This window comes from Mesoplodon mirus, assembly GCF_964341445.2.
Source record: "Mesoplodon mirus genome assembly, chromosome: 3".
NCBI lineage: Eukaryota > Metazoa > Chordata > Mammalia > Artiodactyla > Ziphiidae > Mesoplodon > Mesoplodon mirus.
In genome coordinates, this window is record NC_138978.1 from 47,889,585 (window position 1) to 47,910,057 (window position 20,473).

The 20,473-nt window shown below is 54.4% G+C and overlaps 1 protein-coding gene across 1 annotated transcript in view; it reads right to left on the bottom strand.

Annotated features, from left to right (window-relative positions):
- Positions 1-20,473, bottom strand: part of LRP8 (LDL receptor related protein 8) — a gene marked incomplete at both ends in the record, with an annotated part of 77,034 nt that overhangs the window by 10,829 nt on the left and 45,732 nt on the right. The window contains 11 exons of the mRNA XM_082612136.1: positions 1,251-1,392; positions 2,812-2,951; positions 3,205-3,323; positions 6,308-6,535; positions 8,578-8,752; positions 11,815-11,940; positions 12,013-12,132; positions 13,254-13,334; positions 15,287-15,409; positions 16,234-16,356; positions 17,292-17,675. Of these exons, the coding sequence (XP_082468262.1) occupies positions 1,251-1,392; positions 2,812-2,951; positions 3,205-3,323; positions 6,308-6,535; positions 8,578-8,752; positions 11,815-11,940; positions 12,013-12,132; positions 13,254-13,334; positions 15,287-15,409; positions 16,234-16,356; positions 17,292-17,675 (1,761 nt within the window). The remainder of the gene's footprint in view (positions 1-1,250; positions 1,393-2,811; positions 2,952-3,204; positions 3,324-6,307; positions 6,536-8,577; positions 8,753-11,814; positions 11,941-12,012; positions 12,133-13,253; positions 13,335-15,286; positions 15,410-16,233; positions 16,357-17,291; positions 17,676-20,473) is intronic.

The window sequence follows — 20,473 nt, forward strand, 5'->3', positions numbered from 1 at the left end:
TGCCAGATTCTCCCTCCCCCACGTACGAGGCCCTTCCCAGTCAGCTAAATCAAAACGCTTTCTCTACTACTTTTACTGGGCACCTTCCGTCACTGTACCTGCTGTTTTATCCCCACTCTTTCTTCCTTTTCTTTTTTTTAACATCTTTATTGGAGTATAATTGCTTTACAACGGTGTGTTAGTTTCTGCTTTATAACAAAGTGAATCAGCTATACATATACATATGTCCCCATATCTCTTCCCTCTTGCGTCTCCCTCCCTCCCACCCTATCCCATCCCTCTAGGTGGTCACAAAGCACCAAGCTGATCTCCCTGTGCTATGAAGCTGCTTCCCACTAGCTATCTATTTTACATTTGGTAGTGTATATATGTCCATGTCACTCTCTCCCTTCGTCCCAGCTTACCCTTCCCCCTCCCCATGTCCTCAAGTCCATTCCCACACTTTCATTTAATGCTGATGACAACTCAGAGTGGGGGGTGTTATGCCCAAGTTAACAGATAAAAGACTGTGGCTCAAAGAGAATAAACTTGTCAAAGTTATACCTCTAGTAATTTTGGAGACAATTTAAATTGAGGTCTGTTGGACTCCAAAGTCCATGTTTTTTTCTCTCTATGCCACATGCCATATCTCTTTCTTATTTAAATTTCTAATCTAGAATCAGGCACCAACCTTATCTCCTTACCCCTTTTTGCTTTCCCACCTTCACCCTTCCCATTACAGTTAGAATGAGTATATCCTAGTGACAAAGGAAGAGACAACCTAATTGTAGGATTCCTGGCATCTGTTGCCAACCAGCAAGCTGACTTACTGATGGCCCTAGGATACATTACTTTATACCACTGCAAAGTACGAACAAATAGCAAATGAGAAGCAATGTGCTCCTTTATGGCAGAAGGAGCTCTGGAATCAGACAGGCCTATGTTTAGGCTTCAGCTCTACCACCTGCTAATGTTATTTTACCTCTACGAGCTACTGTTTCCTCAGCTGTTAAATGAGAACAGTAATATCCATACTTTGTAAGACTGGCAAAAATGGGACATTTGTATATGTATTTATTTCTACCCAGCCTTAGTCCACCAAGAGCTGGAGGCAAAATGAAGTAAAATATGTGACAGCAAGGCAGTCCACCAATGACAGGGACAGCTGCCACTACTTCTGGGGATGCTGAGACATGACATGAATGTGGATACAGCCTGCCTACTAGAGGGAGGGGATGTGGGCAGGGGACCTGGGCCTGGGGAAGGCTCACCTCTTGGCTGCTTCAGCTCATGGAAGATGACAATGTCATGTGGGTTATTGAGGTTCTCAGCCAGGACGGAGATTTCCAGGCCACTGAGCCGATTTGCACTGAAAATGGCCTCATTCTCCAGGTCTGTCCAGAATACCTTGTCCTGTGGGGTACACATACAGAGGATGGGAAGCCTAGAGCTTAAACCCATGACCTCAGCCTGAGGGCTCAGCCTCAAACCATAGTCACAAGAACTGCTCTGGCCTCTCCCCTGAACTCTCTTGTCCACAGATTCATAGTGGGACTCTCAGCTCTGATCTGTGGCATATGCTCTGGTTCCCTTCCGTCTCAGAGGGTTATTCAGTGCTTTGGCCTGAAGACTGCTCATTAAGGCTGAGCTAGGCCTGCTTCCTGGAGTTCAGCAGAAACCAAGGTTGGGTCTCTGTAGCTATTACCATTACTAGGGCCTGGGACCAAGATTGGAGAGGATGTATGATCTGGTGAGCACTACCCCTATGGGGCCTCCTACAGCCTCCGGGTATACATGCATACACATCCAATGGTTGGTCCATACAAGCCTAAATGTGTACCTGTAGGCAAATCCACATTTATAGGTACAACCGTGCAGCCTCATGTACAGATCTAGACACATACCCACATGCTCATCTACACACCCAAAGGCACACTTGTACCTAAAATGAACTTGTCTAAGTACTGGTATGCATATTTACACTCACAAGCACTAGCACATACAGGAATGCATATTTTTAAACAGACGCATTTATGTATACACAGGCACATACACATACATGCCACATATACGCACAAGCACAAACACGTGTCTGAACACACCTGTCTTTTGAAGCAGAGGCTGGACTTGGGAGCTGGAGCTTTGCCCACAATTTCAGAGCTGTGCTGGGTGATGTCACTCCAAGCAAATATTGCCAATGCCCACCACAGGCCACTGTCCCCTTGCTTTCCCTCCCCTTGGTGGCAGAGTTAGATTTGGGGAAGAGGTATGGGTGTGTGAGAACTTGGTCGCTTCTGGCTTCCTCATTCCCCAAGGAGAAAGGTTGTTAGGGTCAGAACACAGGAGGGTCTTGACTCTTCACCCTCCTGTGAGCTTCTTGAGGACTGGGATGATGTCTGATTCACTTCTATGACCCCAGAGTCCAGCAAAGGTCAGTGAGAGTGTGCTGAATTGAATAGCATCTCTCAGGCCATTTCCAGTAGTAAATAATACTAAGGAAATGTGTATTCCTTTTCCCTTTCTTTATTGGGTACCTTCTGTATACGTGGGTACAGTGCTGGGTGCTGAGGGTACCTGGTCTGGCAACTTACCTGTGAGAAGTGCTCTGAGGGAGGGGCCTTGGGGAGGAAGCACAGGAAAGGCTGCCAGGTGGACAAGGGGCTGCATAGCCTCTGTTTTCAGACAGCTCACATATTGTGTACAAACAAGCCAGTCAAGCTTCCCTGTCCCTTTGTTTCCACTTGGACGAGTCTCAGGGAGTCATCCTATTTGAACAGCCTTTCCTAGGCTTCAGCTTCCTGATGGGGCCATGCCTCCCCTCACGGAGCTCACCTCAAACACAGCTATCCCGAAAGGGTGGCTCAGGAAGTCAGGGGAGGAAATCAGCATCTTCCTGTTGCCTCCACTGAAGTCAATGCTGGACAGCTGGTGCAGCTTGGAGTCCACCCAGTACAAGCGCTGGTTCAGCAAATCTTGAGGAGGAAAAAGGGACAAGGGGATCGGGTTGTGAGCCTGGGACCACAGCCTGGATTTCTGCTCCTCTGTGCCCCTTCCCTGCCCACATCTCCAGGCCGGGCCTCAGAAGGAGGCCAGCCCAGGGCAACCATCAGGAAACACAGGCAGTGGCACTATAAGGGGACACAGCAACAAGACCCATGGAGCCCCAGGCAGTGGTCAGCACCAGGCGCTAGAACAGGACCCCCAGCCGGGGAAGGCAGGGCTCACCCAGGGTGATTCCGTTGGGCCACTCAATACCGTCTGACACCAGTGTCTGCCGGTGCATACCGTTGAGCCCAGACTTCTCGATCTTAGCCTCGTACCCCCAGTCAGACCAATACACGAACCTAGAAGAGAGAAGAACCCAATGGGCTTCTTGTCAGGGGACATGATTGGGGTGGTGTGGGTCACAAGGGCTCAGTGGCCCTCTGAATATTGAAGATTATGCTTCGTGAGGACTGGAAAGACCTCTGAAGTTCATGGAAGCCATCAAACCTTAGCATTGGCAGGCGTGTTGGTCTTCGCCTTATCTGAGTGCCTGGAGAAGCCTGTATTCCCCGAGTCCACCTGACCCCGGCGGAACAGCCTGTCAGCCCATCTGTCCCACTTCAGCAGCTCCAGCTCCAGCCCTAGCATGCCAGAGCAGGAAGGGAAGGGCCCTGTCAACCCTCTTACTTTCCTGGTTGACAGAGGAGAAAGCCGATGACCTAGCCAGGGTCACACAGCTAGAACTCTGTCCAGGGCTTCTCTCTCTTTTTTCTTGAGCATTTATTGAGTATTTACTAGGTGAGTGGCCTCATCTCATGTACTTACAAATGCAGTAATCACTGCCCCTCTAATCCAATCCCTACAGAGCAGGCAAAATGAGCTTCTAAAAATGGAAATAAGTTGTCATTAACCTGTTTTTTTAAATTGAGATATAACTGACATATAACACTAGTTGCAGGTGTACAACATAATGATTTGCTGTTGCAAAATGAGCACCACAAGAAGCTAGTTAACATCCAGCACCACGCATAGCTACAATTGTTTTCTCGTGATAACTTTTAAGACCTATTACTCTCCAGTGTTTAAACTTTATGATCGTTTCTCCTATTGACCTTAAAATCAGATCCCAAATCCTTACCACATCCGATAGGGCTCTGCATGACTAGGTCCCTGCCTACCCCTCTGGCTGTCTCTTCTGCCACCACTGCCCACTTCCCTTACAAACTCCACACCCGCCCCCAGGGCTTCTCTTAGATCCTTCAGGGCACCAAGGCCTTTGCCCCAACTTGTTTGCCATTCAGAACATCTTTTCAGTAGAGAACCTTCCTCTGACCCTCAATGTAAATAGGTTCTCCCTGTTATTGACTCTTAAAACACCCTGTTTTTTCCTTCCAGGGTGCTCACACCATCAGTTATTTATGTATGCATTCAGTATGTGGCGTATTTGTTTACTGTCTGTTTTCCCCACTAGTCTATATGCTCCACTGAGGGCAGGCTCCTCATCTGCCTTACTCCTCATTTTGTACCTGGCAGGTAGCTCGTGTGTGGCATATAGGCCTTATTTACTATTTGTTGAACGAAGTAGCCTCACAATTACCCCAGGAGGGTATAATTATTAGTCCCATTTTACAGATGAGTAAACTGTGGCTCAGAGAGGCTGAGTTCCCTAAGATCACGTTGTGAATAAGTAGTAAGGCCAGGCTTCAAATTCAAGTTCAAATTAAGTTGGACTCTAAAGCTCGCGTGCTTAATCCTTCCCAAAATGCCTCTGCTGAAACCTGGTGTCAAGCCAAGGCCTGCTCCAGGCTAGGGGGCTGCGTGGTTGTTGTGGATCCCTTCCATTTGCCACTTTGGATCCCATCGCCATTCTGCTCTGAATACCAAAAGGCTGGCGCATGTGGGAACCACATCAATGGGCTGGGCTCCCTAGCCGTCTGGCTCCCAGTTGTATTCAGCAAAATATCGGAGGGGGAAGGGGAGAGACTGAGGTCAGGATGTCTATTCCCCTAACTACCCCCTACAAAGGTGCCTCCAGCTGGCTAATGCCCTAAAGGTGACCCTCTCTACCCCGCTCTTTCCTTCCCAACTCGGGTAACCCTCCCTGCTCCTGCCCCTCAGGCCTGTTACCTGTTACTAGTCCAGGATAGTGCATTAGACCTTACCCGCTCCTTTGTAAATAGTCCCTTTATTAACCGGCCTTAAATTATCTTAAAATGAGTGAGCAGTGGGTTTCCTGGCAAGACCCTGACCAAGCCACAATGGACCAGGAATGGGCTGGGGGTAACTATATGGTTTGGGGGACATGGCAGGTGCAGCCCCAGGTCTGTGTGATAGCAGACGGAGAACAGGGTTGAGGTGGTGGTTAAACGAGGTGACTCAGTTGTCTGCAGAGTGCCTGGATGCACCTGTGCATGCCTATTAAGCAGCAGCTGTCGGTCACCTCCCAAGGCCACGCACACCCTCTCAGGTGGCCAGCCTCACCCCCGGCTGCCCTCACTGGAAGAAGAGCGTTTTCTTATCCCTGCTTAACAATTAAGGAAACAACAGCAGGAAGAAGCTGGTGATCCTGGTAAACATAATATGATGCAGCTGCTTAAAAACCATGCCATCTCAGGACATCCCCACGGAGGGAGGGAGGGAGGGAGGGAGTCCTGCTCTGTTCAGAATCCCTACCCCTGATATGGAGGCCTGGGCAGAGTAGGGCAGAGCAGGGCAGCCTGGGGGGTGAGGGGCCCAGAGGCTGTGGGCCACAGGGATGGGGATGGAGGTGGGCAGGCTGGAGCAGAGCTGACCCAGTAACCTCAGTCCTCAGATCTTGCTGGCTGTCCTGCAGGGCAGGGAGTAGACATGCTAGAGGTAACTCCTAGGCCAATGGAGGAAGTCGAAGAGAGGCAGATATGGGAATATGAGAAAGAAACAAACAAAAGAATACTTTCTAACGGGCAGAGCTGCCCCAAAATGAAACAGGCCGTATGACAAGTAACAAGCTCCTGTCTCTGGAAGTGTGAGCAGTTGCCAGATGCCCACCTGCAGCGCGCAGCAGCCTGAGGGAAGACTTCCTGCCCCAGGAGCGTCTACCAGGCAATTTCTAGCACCCTACTCGGCTCTGAGATGCTCTGGTTCTATGATATGGTGAGAGAGTAGCAGAGTCCTGGGAGCACCCTGGCGACCAATGCACAAGGGACCCTTGGTCAGGGGTTCACAGGCTGAGGGGCCCGCATGGACTTTCTTCCCTGTGGCTTGTGTCTGGGTGGCCCAGGGCCTTCCAAAGCCCTCAAGGTAGCTCTTGTGACAGACACACGAAGACTGAGCGCCTAGGGCAATTTGGGGTGGGAACACTCACCCTTGCAGGGGGTCGACGGCAATGGCCCGGGGTTCACTGAGGTCACGGCTGAAGAGAGTGCAGCGGCGTCCGCCATCAACTGTGGCCACTGAGATGGTCTTGTTGCCCGAGTCGGTCCAGTAGATGTGCTTGTGGACCCAGTCCACTGCCAGGCCCTCTGGAGAGTGCAGCTGCTCATCAATGAGGACCTCCTGCTCTGCCGGGTCGCTGGCTTTGTCCATGTAGGCGCTAGGAGCAACCAGGGCTGGCATGGGCAGGTGTGCCACCCCCCCCCCACCCCGGGCCCATCTGGAGCCGCCCTTCCCCTCTCTCTTCCCTCTGGGCCACAGCAGCGCATTGGAGAGGAACTTGGCTAATTTCCATTCAACACATTCCCTGGGCCACCAGGGTAAAGATACAGGCTCGAGTCAGCCACAGTCTCTGGACTGGAGGAGCTCAGTTTAGTAGGGACAGAAATTTACAGCCAGATAATTACACCAATACACTGTGATTACGGAAAGTATCAGAGGCTATAGCAGCAGAGAAATGGAGACTACATCATCCTGGAGGGCTGGAGAAAGCCTTGTAGCTGAGCCCTGAAGGACCAGTTTGTCAGGAACACAAAGAACAGAAGGCAGAGGGAACAGCATGTGCAGATGCCGAGGCGTGTGTTCTGGAACAGTGAAGGATCCGGTGGGGGTGGAGTGGGGTAGGTGGGGTGTAAGACAGGAAGTAAGTGTAGGCAGGGGCCACATCCTGATGGGCTCTGCATGCCACGCTAAAGGCTCAGGATTTCACTGTGGAGGGGTAACTAAACAGGTCAGAGGACATGGCCAGATAGGCATGTTAGATCACTGTGGCACCTGCAGAATATGCGAGGGGTTGGAGGAGGAGGGAATGAAGGCAGGGAGACCAGTTAGGAGGCTGTGACCGCATCCAGGTGAGAGACGAAGAGGGTGTGCAGAAGGGCTGAGGCAGTAAGAATGGACAGAAGGGGCCACAGTACAGCTGACACTCAGGAGGCAAAATTAGCAGGGCTTTCTCTCTCCCAAATGCCTTATTTCCCAAGGTTTTCTTCTCCATATACCCTCTCTTTGGGTGATTAGTTCCACAGTGCCCACGGCCATCCACAGCTCTGACCCTCTGATCCTGACAACTGTCTAAGTTCCAGACTATAAAGCCAACTGGCCCCCGTCGGACGTCCCATGGACACCTTGAACTCAACACATCCCAGACTGTTCATCCCCATTCCCCTCCTCTCAGCCACACAGACTGCCTACCTCCCACCCGAAACTCCTCCCCTGCTCCCATCTCAGAGAACGGTACCACCGTCCACGAAACCTCCCAAGCCAGAAACTGAAACTCCCAAAGTGAACCTGGGAATTCATTTTGACTCCTCCTCCCACAGCTCCATACCCAGGGCATCCTCAAATCCTGCCTCTTTCCGTCGCAACCATCAGACAGGCGCTACTCAAGCTGGTTCTGGGTGTGCGAGCGTGAGTGAGTGTGTCTGTGTGTGCTGGGGTGTGACAGGCATCGAACTGTCAGTGAGCAGCACTCGCACTGCTTCCATCCATCCATCCACCATTCGTTCAACAGTCCGCCCAGTGCCTGGTCATCGGCAGTCCTGCCAAGTGCATCTCAGGACAAAGAAAGGGGGCCTGGGCACGCAGAGGCTCCCAGGAGAGAACCTCCTTGTGTGTGCGAGGAGCCTTCCCAAGCGCCAGAGTCCACTGACTGTGGTGTGAGGGGCTGGACTGCCGGTAGTGCCACCCAGGAAGACTTCCTTGACCGCCAGTTTGGGTCAGAGGCCTCCTCTATACTTCTCCCTCACGATCATCACAATGGATTTATCTATGCTCTGAGTGGGACCCTCCAGGCAGGACCAGGTCTGAGTCATCTTTGAGTCCCCAGCATCCAACACACACATACGTGAGCTGCTCTGAAAACCCCTACCAAAGCCCAGACAGAGGCTTCTTCCTTTCCGCCCTGGCTGAACATTTCCTGTGTCTCGCACTGCCCCATCAGGCCGCCAGAGGTCAGTCAAAGCCCCCATGTGTGGGGCTCAAAGCTGCTCGCCCATCCAAGTCCTCAGTCCCAGAAGGCCCCGCAGGTGGAGAAGTCCTGGCAGTTCCACAACCGCTGTGATCCCCCATGCCTTCCTAAGCCCCATCTCTGTCCTGGGGAAATATAGAGGCAGAAGGGGTGCAGAGGCCACCCTTCCTCTCCTTCTTTGTTGGCCCCAGCCCCGCCCCCCCAGGCCTGGTTGCAGGACCCAGGCCTCGACTCACCTGTAGATCTTGCGGTAGGAGAGGTCACACCAGTAGATGCGATTGGTGGCAACTTCGACGTCCAGCGCCACGACGTTCTTGAGCATGGGGATGAGACGCGAGTAGTCCCGCTTCACCAGGTCTATCCTCCGCACTTCGTGCCGGTTGGTGAAGATTAGGGATGGGCTTCTGCCAGCTGCCATGCAGGGGGTGTTGAGAGGGAAAGGGTCAGTGCAAGAGGCGGGGGATCTGGAGACCAAGGCTCTGCCACTGGTTTGCTGGGGGACTCCTCATTTCCTGTAAAAAGTGGTGACGACTCCTACCTCACAGGTTAAAGAAGCAGGTGAAATGATGGGTACAAAAAGCATAAGATGCAAAGCACCACGTGTAACAGAGGGGTTTTTATTCTTTTAATCGCACTCAAACTCCCCCCAAATCTTTGATGACTCCCCATTTCCTCTGGCCTGCACGGAAGGCCTTCTGCAGCATGACCCCAGCTCCCTGTCCAGCCTCATCACTCACCCCCCCTAACACCTTGATTCCGGCCACCAGACTACCTGTCATCACCTCGCCACGGCAGAGCTTTGCTGCCTTGGGGCCTTTGCTCAAGCTGTCCCTCTACCTAGAATGCATTTCTCCCCAGCAGCTGCCACCTCTTCTGCTTGGGCCCCACTGCAGTGTTCAAGAAGGGGCAACCTGAGCGTTAAATGATTTAGAAAGATGACTGAGGCTGCAGAATGGAGCACGGACCTCAGGGCTAGGGGTGAGACTCGAGGGAGGAGACTCAAGGAGGTCGTTGTGAGTCTTTAGTTTATACAGAGTGTATTGGCATGAGATGAATCTGCAGATGCTGGCAGGGACCAGATCACAAAGGATCCTGTGGTCCAGGGGAAGAGTTTGCACTTTATTCTCAGCCAATAGCAGGGGTGGGATGTGTATAATATGACACAGATTATATACGTGCAAAGGGACAACACACAACCTCCCGTGTATACACAAACCCATTTTTAGATTTAGGATTAGATTTTAGGAAGATCTTCAGTGAGCTAGACATTCCTGGCTACTCCATGGGGCGGGTCACTGTCCCCCAGGCCTATGAGGGCCTAGCACTTCGCACAGCCCGCCACTCCTCCAGCCTGTTTTCAGGTGGAACGGGCCACTCTCAGGCACCTGCAATACTGAATGGCAACACCTGCCCCTGGAGCTGCCTGTACCTTCTCCCCCTCTTGTTTTCCAGCTGACACTTCTGCAGGCCACCTGGTTCCTGTCACTGTCCATCTGTGCCAGGCTAATGTGCTCTCTGGGGACAGGGTAGGACCAGCATAGAGCCAGGTGGGGCCTGGGGCTGGGTGTGTGACCTGTGTGTAGTGATGGAGATTATTTCAAAGCAGGGTTGGGGTGACAGGGAAGGTGTGGGACAAACAGATACCATGGAAAAATAGAGGTCTAAGCACAAGGAGAAAGGAGGAAAGCTGGATTCAAGGCCCAGCTCTGCCACTGACAAACTGTGATTTTCCTCACCTCAAAATGAGAGCAAAGACACTTCATCTTCCTGAGGGCAGGAGCTGGGTTACAGGGTACCTTGAGGTGATTTTTACTGAGAGCTGTGACTGTGACAGGAACCCTGTGTGTTTATGATTTGAGTTTTTGTGTAACTGCACTTTAGATATTCACACGTAGGCGTTTGTGTATTCATGGGCCATTGTATGTTGTCTCCACTGAACGTATGTAATCCCGGTTCTGTGTCACACCTGTCCCATGTGGGGGTAAGAACAGGTTGCATGTTACATGTGATGGGCTAATGTATGTGTTGTACATTGTGCAGTTTGGGTGGTATATGTTTTGGGTTTACGAGCTACTTCTCAATTATTGTAGCTGCTGTGTTGTTATAACCTATAGAATGGGTATTCATGCATCTGAATTCCAGGTTCATATATCCAACAGCCTACACAATACTTTGCTTAGATATCTAAACAGTTTTGTTAAATTTAACATGTCCAAATCAATCTAATATTCTCCCAAACCTGCTTTTCTCACCGTCTTTCCTAACTCCATAAATAGCAATCCTATTTTTCCAGTTAGTTCGTCAAAAACCTTGGGGTCATCTTTGACTCCTTTTTTTTCTTTCACATCCTACATTTAATTCATAAGCAAATCCTGCTGCTTCAAAATAAATCCTGACCTTCAAAATATATTCATACTTTCATACTGTCCACTTCTCATTATTCCCACGCAAGGCCCAGATCCAAGCCACCATCACCTCTCTCCTGGCTGACGGCAAGGACCTCTGCAGCAGTTCCCCCGCTTCCTCCCCTGGCCCCGACAGTCTATTCCCAACAGAGCCGCCAGAGGAAGTCGGTTAAAATGTAAGGCACACCCTGTCCCTCTACTCTGAACCCACAAGGCTTCCTTCCCCCTGACTGACAGTGAAACCAAGAGTCAGCCCTTAGAATGGTCTCGAAGGCCTTTGTGATCTGCCCCCAAGTCACCTCTTGGACTTCATCTCCTCCTATGCCCCTTGCCCTGGCTTCCCTGGCTTCCTCGTTCTTATCTGAACACAGCAGGCATGCTGCTGCCTTTGGTTCCTGCAGGTAATGCATGGCTCACTCCTTCATCTCCTTCTGGTCTTTATTCAAATGTCACCTTCTCAGTGAGGGCTTTCCTGACCACTCTATCGAAAACTATAACTTCTCTACTTTATATTTCTTCTGAACCCTCATCACCATCTGCCATGCACTGTACTTATTTTTCTGATTTCTTGTCTGTCTCACCAACTGGAGTGTAAGTCCCATGAGGATAGACAGGGATTCATGTCTGTTTTGCTTACTGCCGAATCCCTAGTGCCTACAACAATGTTAGGTGTTCAGTGTAAAGAACTGAATAAAACAAGTGAATTCCGTTGGCTGACGTGACGATCAACGTTAGGTCTGCACGTGGCCTGCTCTTTGTATGGGCTGCCCGTACCGTACGTAGCCAGCACGGTCCAGCCTGTGTCTGGCACTGTGTGTCATGCGAGTGCAGACTCTGTGGGCCGTACCGGGTGGCGCTGTGCAGCGTCTGCGTGGGTGTTCATGCACAGTGCATCGTGTGCGGGCTGAGTATTTACACTCTGAGCACCCTGTGTGCAACCTGCCATCTGTGTGTGTATACGCAGGTGTGCACACCTGCACCTCACGTATGTGAAGCACACTGCTTCCTGGACTCCCTCAGAGCTGCTCCCCTGCCCGCCGCCCCCCCGCCACCTTGCGGTGTCCATACCGACGGCCTTGCAGTTCTTGGTCAGGGTGTCCATCTCGTAGCCAGGGTGGCACTCGCACTTAAAGTAGCCCTTGTAATTGACACAGATCTGGCTGCAGGCATCTGGGTCCTCACACTCGTCAATGTCTGTGGGGGGGGGAGCAAGGTCAGAACTGGCCGGAGGAGCCGCCTCCTGGAGGGGCTCGGGGAGGGGCTCACCACCACAGGTCTTCTGGTCCAGGAGCCGGTAGCCCGATGGGCACGTGCACTCAAAGCCGATCTTGAGGTCAGTGCAGATGTGGGAACAGCCGCCATTGTTGTGCAGACACTCGTTCAGCCCTGGGGAGGGACGTGGGCTCCTGAGGGTCCAGGAGCTCAGATTGGGGTGGGGGCAGGACAGGGATGGGCCTAGAGCTGAAGCAGAGACTCAGGGCAGCGAGCTTTCCCCCAGAGCCTCACTGAGCCTCAGCCTCATTAGCCAGGCGACTGGGCAAGAGGAGGCTCAGAGAGGGCCAGGTCACATAGACAGGACAGAGTGGAACCAGAACTCGGGTCCTTTGCCTCCCAGGCCAGGGCTCTGCCCACCACCAAGCTGAAGGCAGCTAGGCTGCCTGAGGTCTTTCCTTTCACAAACACGTTTCTTATGGCTCCTCCTTCCTTGTGACCTCAGAGTTGAAGGTGCCTGCAGGTACCACATCCAACCCTCAGGTACCCCAAGAATCCCTTCCGAAATGCCCTTGCTTAAACACCTCCAGCCTCGGGAAGCCTGCTTCCCTCCTGAGGCAGCTGGCTCTGTGTGGGGTTGGCCAGAGTCCAATGGCTCCCTGAGAATCTCCTTAAAGCGCCGATTCCTGGTCCCCCGCCATTCAAGTGCCTTTCTCTGCATGCACTCATCTGTTTGTGTCCTTCTCCCGCAGGGCCCAGAGCTAGTCTGCCACCCAGAGGAGTCTGAACAACAAGGGCTGCCCACTACTGAGCTTCTGGTTATCTAAGACTGCCAGGCCTCTTTCTCCACGGAGCTGTTGCTAAGTCAGTTCTCTCCCACGGTGAACTATGGTGGATTTTTTTCACCTCCTCTCATTTCAGCACCTGCCCCTATTCCTACACTTAGTCACAGGCCCGGTCCCAATATTACCAACTGCAGCAAGGGATGAAGGGATGCCAGGAGGTCATCTGGTTCCCCCGTCCTCCACTCCCTTACCACCTCCTGGCAGGGTCCTAGCGGAGGTCAGGGAGGCCAGGACCAAGGCTCACCAAGTTCTTACAGCATCTTCTGAGCTTTAGAACCACAGAGGGTTAATTCTGCCAGCCAGGGAAGGTGCCGTGCCACCCTCTGCCCATCAGGCCCACGTCCCACCACTCCAGCCAAGCCAGGCAGAGCTGTGCCAGGCCAGCCAGGGCCATGCACACAGCTGGTCTGAGCTGCCCACCCCAGGCCATGCGTAGCTGTGGTGCCCCACCTCCAGCCTCCTGAGCCATGCTTAGGGAATGCTCCTCTTTACCCCTGGGCCGCCTCCTGTTTCTCTGGGATGTTGGCAGAACTGAAAGAAGAAGACCATAGCAACCCCATGACTCGGGGGCCGGGGGGTGACTCAGCCAGGCCCAGTCCTGGGAAGCCCCAGCCCCTCGGGGTGGGCTGAGCTGTGGTAGCTTTGCGGTGGTCTCTGTACGGCACCACCTCCAGGACTCTTTCTGTCACTCCAAGCCCTCCTTGACCTCTCCCACACCACACTATTCCCTCCCGTCCGTTCATCTGTTCACCCGCTCACTCACTTCCTACCCCACCTTCTGCAGGAGCAGCAGCTCAACCATTGTATTTACTGGGTGGAGGGGCATGTGTAGGATGGCTCTGAAAGGGGAAAGGAGAGAGCTCCACGTGACTCAGGCTTCGATGAAAGACCAAGGAACTGAGTCCTCCAGGACTGAGGTGAGTCGGGGTCAGAGAATGGGGAGCGGGTCCCGAGCTGTCTATCTCCGTCAAACCTTCTCTGGAAGACCAGCGCTGAGGCAGAGGCTGAGGGGAGTCTCCGGGCCTTCCCAATTCTACCTACCCTGGAGGTGATTCTGCTGGGGGGCCTGCAGGGTGGGGAGAGGGGAAGGTGGCCCAGAGAGGCCTGAGGAGCATTTGAGGTCCCCTGTTGAAGGAAGGGGCAGTGTGCCCTTCTCCCAGCACGCACGTCCACCTGCATGCCCACACCTGCATGCACACACATGCATGCACACACACACCGCTTACGTGCACAGGCAGGCACATTCACACAGACGTGGGAGCTGCACAGAGATACGTGATGCAATTCCCTTGCCTTCCTCAGAGAAGGAGCCATGGGTACAGACACTGGCCTCTCACCAGCACAGAGACACAAACACATGCGTACATACGTCTCTTTGGTGTGTCATGCAAAAGACGAGAGAGAAGAGAGTTTAGCAGGTTAGTAGTCTGTGGGTGGGGGGCGGGGGGCGGTGGCTAGGCCCAGCTGCTCCTGCTTCCTTATCCTCTTGTCCATAACTTCCTTCTTCTGGGACTTTCCATGGCAGGGCCTGGGGGGGAGTCTGTCACCTGCAAGCTCAGGTGGAGGCCGAGTGACCTTCACCCAGCTACTCTTCCTTCCGAAATCAATTTCTTTATCCTCAATAGGGGCAGAAACGTGCTATTCCGGGGAGCTCCAGGGGATGAAGCTCCTCTGAGGGCCCAGGAGGGGAGGTACTGGGTGGAAAAGGGTCTGCCAGGAGGGTAGGGGAGGGAAGGTCTGACGTAGGCTCTGTCCCCCAAGAAATTCTCTGTCCCCTGACCTCAGAAATGAACCTTCCTGGAGCCCAAGCTGGGTTTCCTGCGTGCTCTCTAGGATGCCCGCCCACCTACAGTCCAGAGTCTCCTGTTCTTTTTAGCCTGGAACCCACCCCTACAGCTCTGGCCATCAGGACAGCCACCTCTTTCCACTCCTAACTCATGTCCAGCCTGTGAGTCTGGTCTCCCAGAAAGCTTCTCAGGGCTCAGGATGGTGCCACCCTCTGCTGCTGGGTCCGCCCTATGCTCATCCGGGCCTGGCCTGAGCCCAGTGGCCTTCAGATGTGCCTTGTCTGCCCACCCGCCTGCTGTTCCCCACCTCTTCCTCTGCAGGGGGCTGGAAGGCCTCGGAGGCCAGCGTCCTGGCTAGGTCGGCAGGGCAAAAATAATGAGGAAGAGAGAAAGTTCCAGAGTGAGCACACACTCAGAGGTCTGAATCTGGAAGAAGTGAGGAGAGGCTGCATTTGTGAGAGGAAGCATAATTTCTGAGCGTCTGGAAAGGAAAGGCCCTTTGATTTGCAGAGTAGCAGAACAAGAGGCCCCAAAGGCAAAGAGCCCCGTCTGAGACCATGGGACAGCACACGAGTCCAGAGAGAGGGTCAGATCAGAATGTGTGCAGAGGGGCAGGCGAGGGCTGAGGGCCGAGGGCCAGGAGGGGGCGTGGCAGGGAGGGTTAGTCCAGCAGTGGGACGGAGACAGGTACTGTACCACACTCTTTCAGAGGCTCATCTGACCAGTCCCGGCAGTCCCTCTGAGCATCACACACTTTCCCGCCGTCCACGCACTCGCCACTCTTACACTGAAATCTGCGGGGACCCTCACATGTTGACTCTGTCGGGCCGGACAAGAGAGTGGACAGCACCTGTGAGACCTTGGGCAGGGAGGGCTGGGGTGGGCTGGACCCATGGGAGGTGAGAAGAGCTCCAGCCCCAGTCCCTGCTGGTCTCCAGAAAGTGACCCAGGACAAACAGCTGAATACAGGGCCAGTGGGAGCTCTGCTCACAGAAGGACAGGACCCCAGGGATAATCGGGATACCCAAGCATCATCTAGGTAGGCAGGGCACGGGGGTCTGTGTCTGATCTGTCAGTATTAGGGAACTTGGAGGGAAAAGCAGCAGCTCTACAGAGACCCTGGAGGATGCACTGACCATCTCCTGAGGGGGACCTATGCTCCAAGTGCCCTAGACAGAGGAGGCCACGTCACTGCCCAATCACTGATCCATTTCTCCAGATGACCAGTGGGTCAGGGTCCCTGATGCTGCTGCAGGGTGATGACCACAGAGCCATCTGAGAATTAAGTGGGCTTCCTGGGAAGCAGGACTCAGCCTCTGCTCAGTCTGGGAACCAGTGCGGGAGGCTGCTTGGAGGTGTAGATGTGGACAAATGGTGGGGGCTGGACTTCCTGCAGTGCCTTCATGTCCCCTCCCCCTAGTCCTCTTTCAGCTTTTGCAAAGTCCTTAAAAATCCAGGTCTAGTGCCACTAGGACCCCAGGAAGGGGATCTGGGTGGTTTAGGGGCAAGTAATGCTCTGAGGGAAGATGCATCTTAGGGACCAAGGGGTGATGTCCCCCTCGCTGCTCTCTACGGAGCCAGGAGGGAGGAGCTCAGGCATTCGCCTCAGAGGATGCTACCCCTCTGCTGCTGACCACACGCACCCTGCAGGCAGCCAGCTTCATCACTCCTGTCTGGACAGTCCTGTTCCTGGTTGCAGCGCTTGATGGCAGGGACACAAGTCCCATCCCCACACTGGAACTCGTCTCCACGGCAGGTGCCCAGCGCTGCCAGGAGAGGGGAAGGGGAGAGAGTCAGGGCCATTGTGGTGCTGGGACAGCTCTCCTCCCCCAACCTCCATCCTCACCCCCACTCCATATCCACCCCTGGCAAAAACAGAACCGGTCGCTGAGCTTGGGAGTCTTCGGAGGACACCTGGCCAAGGCACAAAATGGGGAGACTGAAGCTCAGAGAGGGGGAAGGCCTCACCCAGGGTCACACAGCACTCTGGCTGGCAAAGGCAGGACTACAACTCGGGTCTCCTGTTTCCCACTCCACCATCTCTCGCCAGGGCCACCCCTCCAAACAGACACGTGGTCTTCTTTGGAGTCTCCGTGCTCATGACTTAACGACCTCATCCCTTCAGCAAACCCCTCCTGAGCGCCCACTGTGTGTGCAGTGCTGTGCAGGGGTGGGGAACACAGAGCTTACTAAGAGCCTCCCCATCCTCTAGGAGCTCAGGGGTGCACAGTGGGGCTGCGGGGCGAGCAACGAGGGCATCACAGTGTGGATGTGCTGTAAGAGAGGGCACCAGGGACCTGCTGCAGCTCAGGGGAGAGACGCAGCCCAGCTGGGTCCATCAGAGGAACCTGGGCAAGGCCTTGAAGGATGAGCAAGCCCAGCAGGTAGGCAGGGTGGGGGGCTTCCTGAGTGTACCAAGGTGTCTGGCATTGGAACTACTGGGTGACTGGGGCAGGGAAGGGCAGAGATGGGAGGTATGGGGGTGGGGGGGGAGCATTACTGAAGGTCACAGGTACCTGTGAAGACCCTGAGCTCCACAGCTTAGCAGCCACGTGACCTCACACAAGTCACTTCACTTTTCCCAAGTCCTGTTGCCACCGTTAAAACATTACTAGGATCACAGTAGGGCGAGGAGACGCGGCCCCTCGACGGACAGTCGCGCACCCGCGGCTCTGGGCGATACGGAGGGGAGGTGGCTTACGGCAGTCGGCCTCGTCCGACTTGTCCTTGCAGTCGCGGTCGCCGTCGCAGCGCCAGCCCAGGTGCACGCACTCGCCGCTGCGGCAGGCGAACTGGGCGGCAGCGGCGCAGGCGGCGGGTGTGGACGTGGCCCTGGGGCCCGCGCGGCCGCAGAGCTCGTCCGCCTCGTCCGAGCGGTCCTCGCAGTCGAACTGGCGGTCACAGACCCAGCGCTCGGGGATGCAGGCACCGCCGTCGCCGCCGCAGCGGAACTCGCGGGGCCCGCAGGCCGGGTCGGCGCAGCCACGCTCGTCGCTGCCATCGCCACAGTCGTCGTCACCGTCGCACACGAACACGGCGGCCAGGCAAGAGCGGTTGCTGCACTGGAACTCGTGCGGGGCGCACACTGCGCAGGACAGAGAGCCGGTCGGCCCGCCGGACCCCATCCCCGGCGCCCCGGCCCGCTGGCCCCGCTACAGGGGCCCTGACCCTCACCCACGGGCCAGAGTGAGCCCGGCTGGGGGGCCGAACAGGGGACAGCAAAGGGGGCCTCCAATCCGGGTCCTGCCAGGGTCATGCTGGGCGACCTGGGGCAGCACACTTGCCACCCTGAACCTCCCCAGTCTCATTGGGAGTAGGAACTCCTGCGCTACTCCCAGCAGGATGGTGGGACTAGGAGAGTCTCTAAAGCTGCAGAACACGCCCTGTCTTGAAGGGCTTTGTGATGTTCTCAGGAAATGATATGTAACATGACACTGACCCTTCCAGGGAACAAGATCTGGACCTGCTTCTTTACAGCACAGCTCAGGTCCCTCCCCCTCCCCAGTTTGCCCAGAACTATCCGAAGTCCCTTGGCTTAGCATCCAAGGCCACTGGCACGGAGCTACTGCTCTGCCCCATCACCTCACTCCCGCACATACTCTGGCTTCACGTCACACACTGGACCATTTGTACACTTTCCCACCTCCTGGCTTTTGCCCAAGCTGTTCCACCTGCTGGGCGCCCATGTCTTGCCCACCACTGTCTCTGTATATCGCAATGATGAGTTCGCATCTACAAGGGCCCAAATTCTACCTCTTTCATAACACACTTCATGCTCCCCTGCTTGGCAAGTTTCCACCCACCTCCACTCTCCTTTCTGGTGCCCTTCACAGCCTGCTCAGGTGTCTGGGTCTTGTGTCCTTCTCTGTCTGCCCCATGACCACAAACTGCATGGGGGTGAGCTCTGAGACTGATCCACTTTTGTTCTGAAGGCCCGGCACAGAGGAGCTCCCTGCAGTGAGTGGGTGTGGTATGGATGGAGGCTGGAACGGCCCTGGTGTGAGGAGTAATTTAGGGGTGTGCAGTAGTTAAGGGCACAGGTCACTGGCCCTGCCTGGGGCCCTGGGCTTCCCCTCTCTGGTGGGCTGCTCTGAGCTCAGAGGCTGGGAGAGCCTTAGTGACCACCAGCCCAACTACCAGTTTACAGATGGGGAAACTGAGGCCCAGAGAGAGGAGCAATTTGCCCAGGGTCACACAGGCAGTCCATGGTGATGGAACCAGAACTCAGGTTTGGGGCTCTTCTTACTCTGACTCATCTCGGCTTTCTGGTTTTCCTCTCATCCTGGAGTGTAGGCTGTTCCTAGAGCAGCGACCTGGCCTCCTTCCCTCCATTCCTTACACAGAGGCCAAGAACAGGCGCCCAGGCAGGGTGTGGATGCAGGAGCTGTGGCCACAGGTAACTCGGTGGTGGCAGCACCAGATCTTTCCACGTGGGGGCGCAAAGAGTCTGTGTTTTTATTTTCCGGTGGGAAAAAGTCCTTTCTCTTCAGTTAGGGAACATAAAAGAGAACGATGATGTCTTCAGTTTCACCATGTAGGGCAGCTCGTGTCATGTGTTGCTGACAGCGCTACCAAGTTTCTGACAGATGCATTTTTTTCCCCCTTTCTGGGCTTTTGGGATGTTGGGGCATTGGTGGGAAAAGCACACCCTACCCTGTGATGTCTGCCCCTCAAGATTAATAAGCTGATGCCTAGATCAGCTCCCCTCCTTCCTGTCCAGACAGGGAGGGAGGACTCATTACGATCAGAGTTCTGAGAAGAAGCGCTATCTTTATCCTGAGTTCGCTCCAAGGTTTCGAAGCTGACAGCACCTTGAAGATCTACATCCTCAGGCCTGTGCCCAGGGACCCCCCTCGCCCAGCATTCACGAATGGAAGAAGCTCTGAGGGATGAGAGAAGGGAGAATTCTTTTTGTTTCCCCCGGTGGTTGGGAGCTGAAGCAGAGAAGCCCCATAGGCCCTTCAAACACCCCTATCTCCTATAATTGACAGGAAACAGTCCTGCCACAACATGCCCTTGTTAGAGCTATTCCTACCCCCTGCAGTAGTGGCTGATGGCCTTGATGACTGAGGAAACATCTGATTTTCAGCGGGTAGGGGAGGGAAGAGGATTCTCACTGGCCAGTGAGGCCCCACAAAATTATCACAGCTGAAGAAATGAGCCAATGCCATCAATGGGGCTTTGAAACTGCTGGCCCCAGCCAGGATCTGCCCCCATAACCAGATGCTTCCGGCTTCAGACATATCATAACTCCAGACTCAGAATCCTAGAGTGCTGTGACTCAGAAGCCCCCAGAGGAGATGGTATTCCCCTGGGCCAGGAAGGATGGATAGGATGAAATACAGAAGCTGATGAAGGGAGGGGGTGGGAAACAGTGGTGGGCAAGTGCTTGGCAAAAGCTCCCAAGGGATCGCCCAGATCTCAGCCCAGCCTCACAGTCCAGTAATGATAACCAGTCTGTCTACCCTGTTAATCATGAGCTCCCAGAGGGAGGACTGTGTAGCAGTCACCTTATCGGCCCTTTCGGAGCCTGGCTCCGGGCCTGGCACACAGTAGGTGCCCATCAAATATGAAACATGCACGGTCGGGTTGTGCTCCCCACTGGCCCAGGCCCTGCTGGCCCGCTCCCTGGGAAGGAGATAATCCCTGTGTTTGAAGCTCAGTGATGTGGAACTGCCCCAGTGACCTCTTCCATCTGTCCCTGCCGAGGCTGCTGGGAATGTCTTCCTGCCCTATGGCACCGGGGCTCAAATCTGAGATTTTAGCAACAGTCCCCCTCCCTACCCCTGACACTGCCAGTGCCCTGGCCCAGGCCACCACCATCTCTCACTACGGTCCCCACCCTGGTCTCCCTGCCCTTGCTCAGAGATCAGTACAGACGTA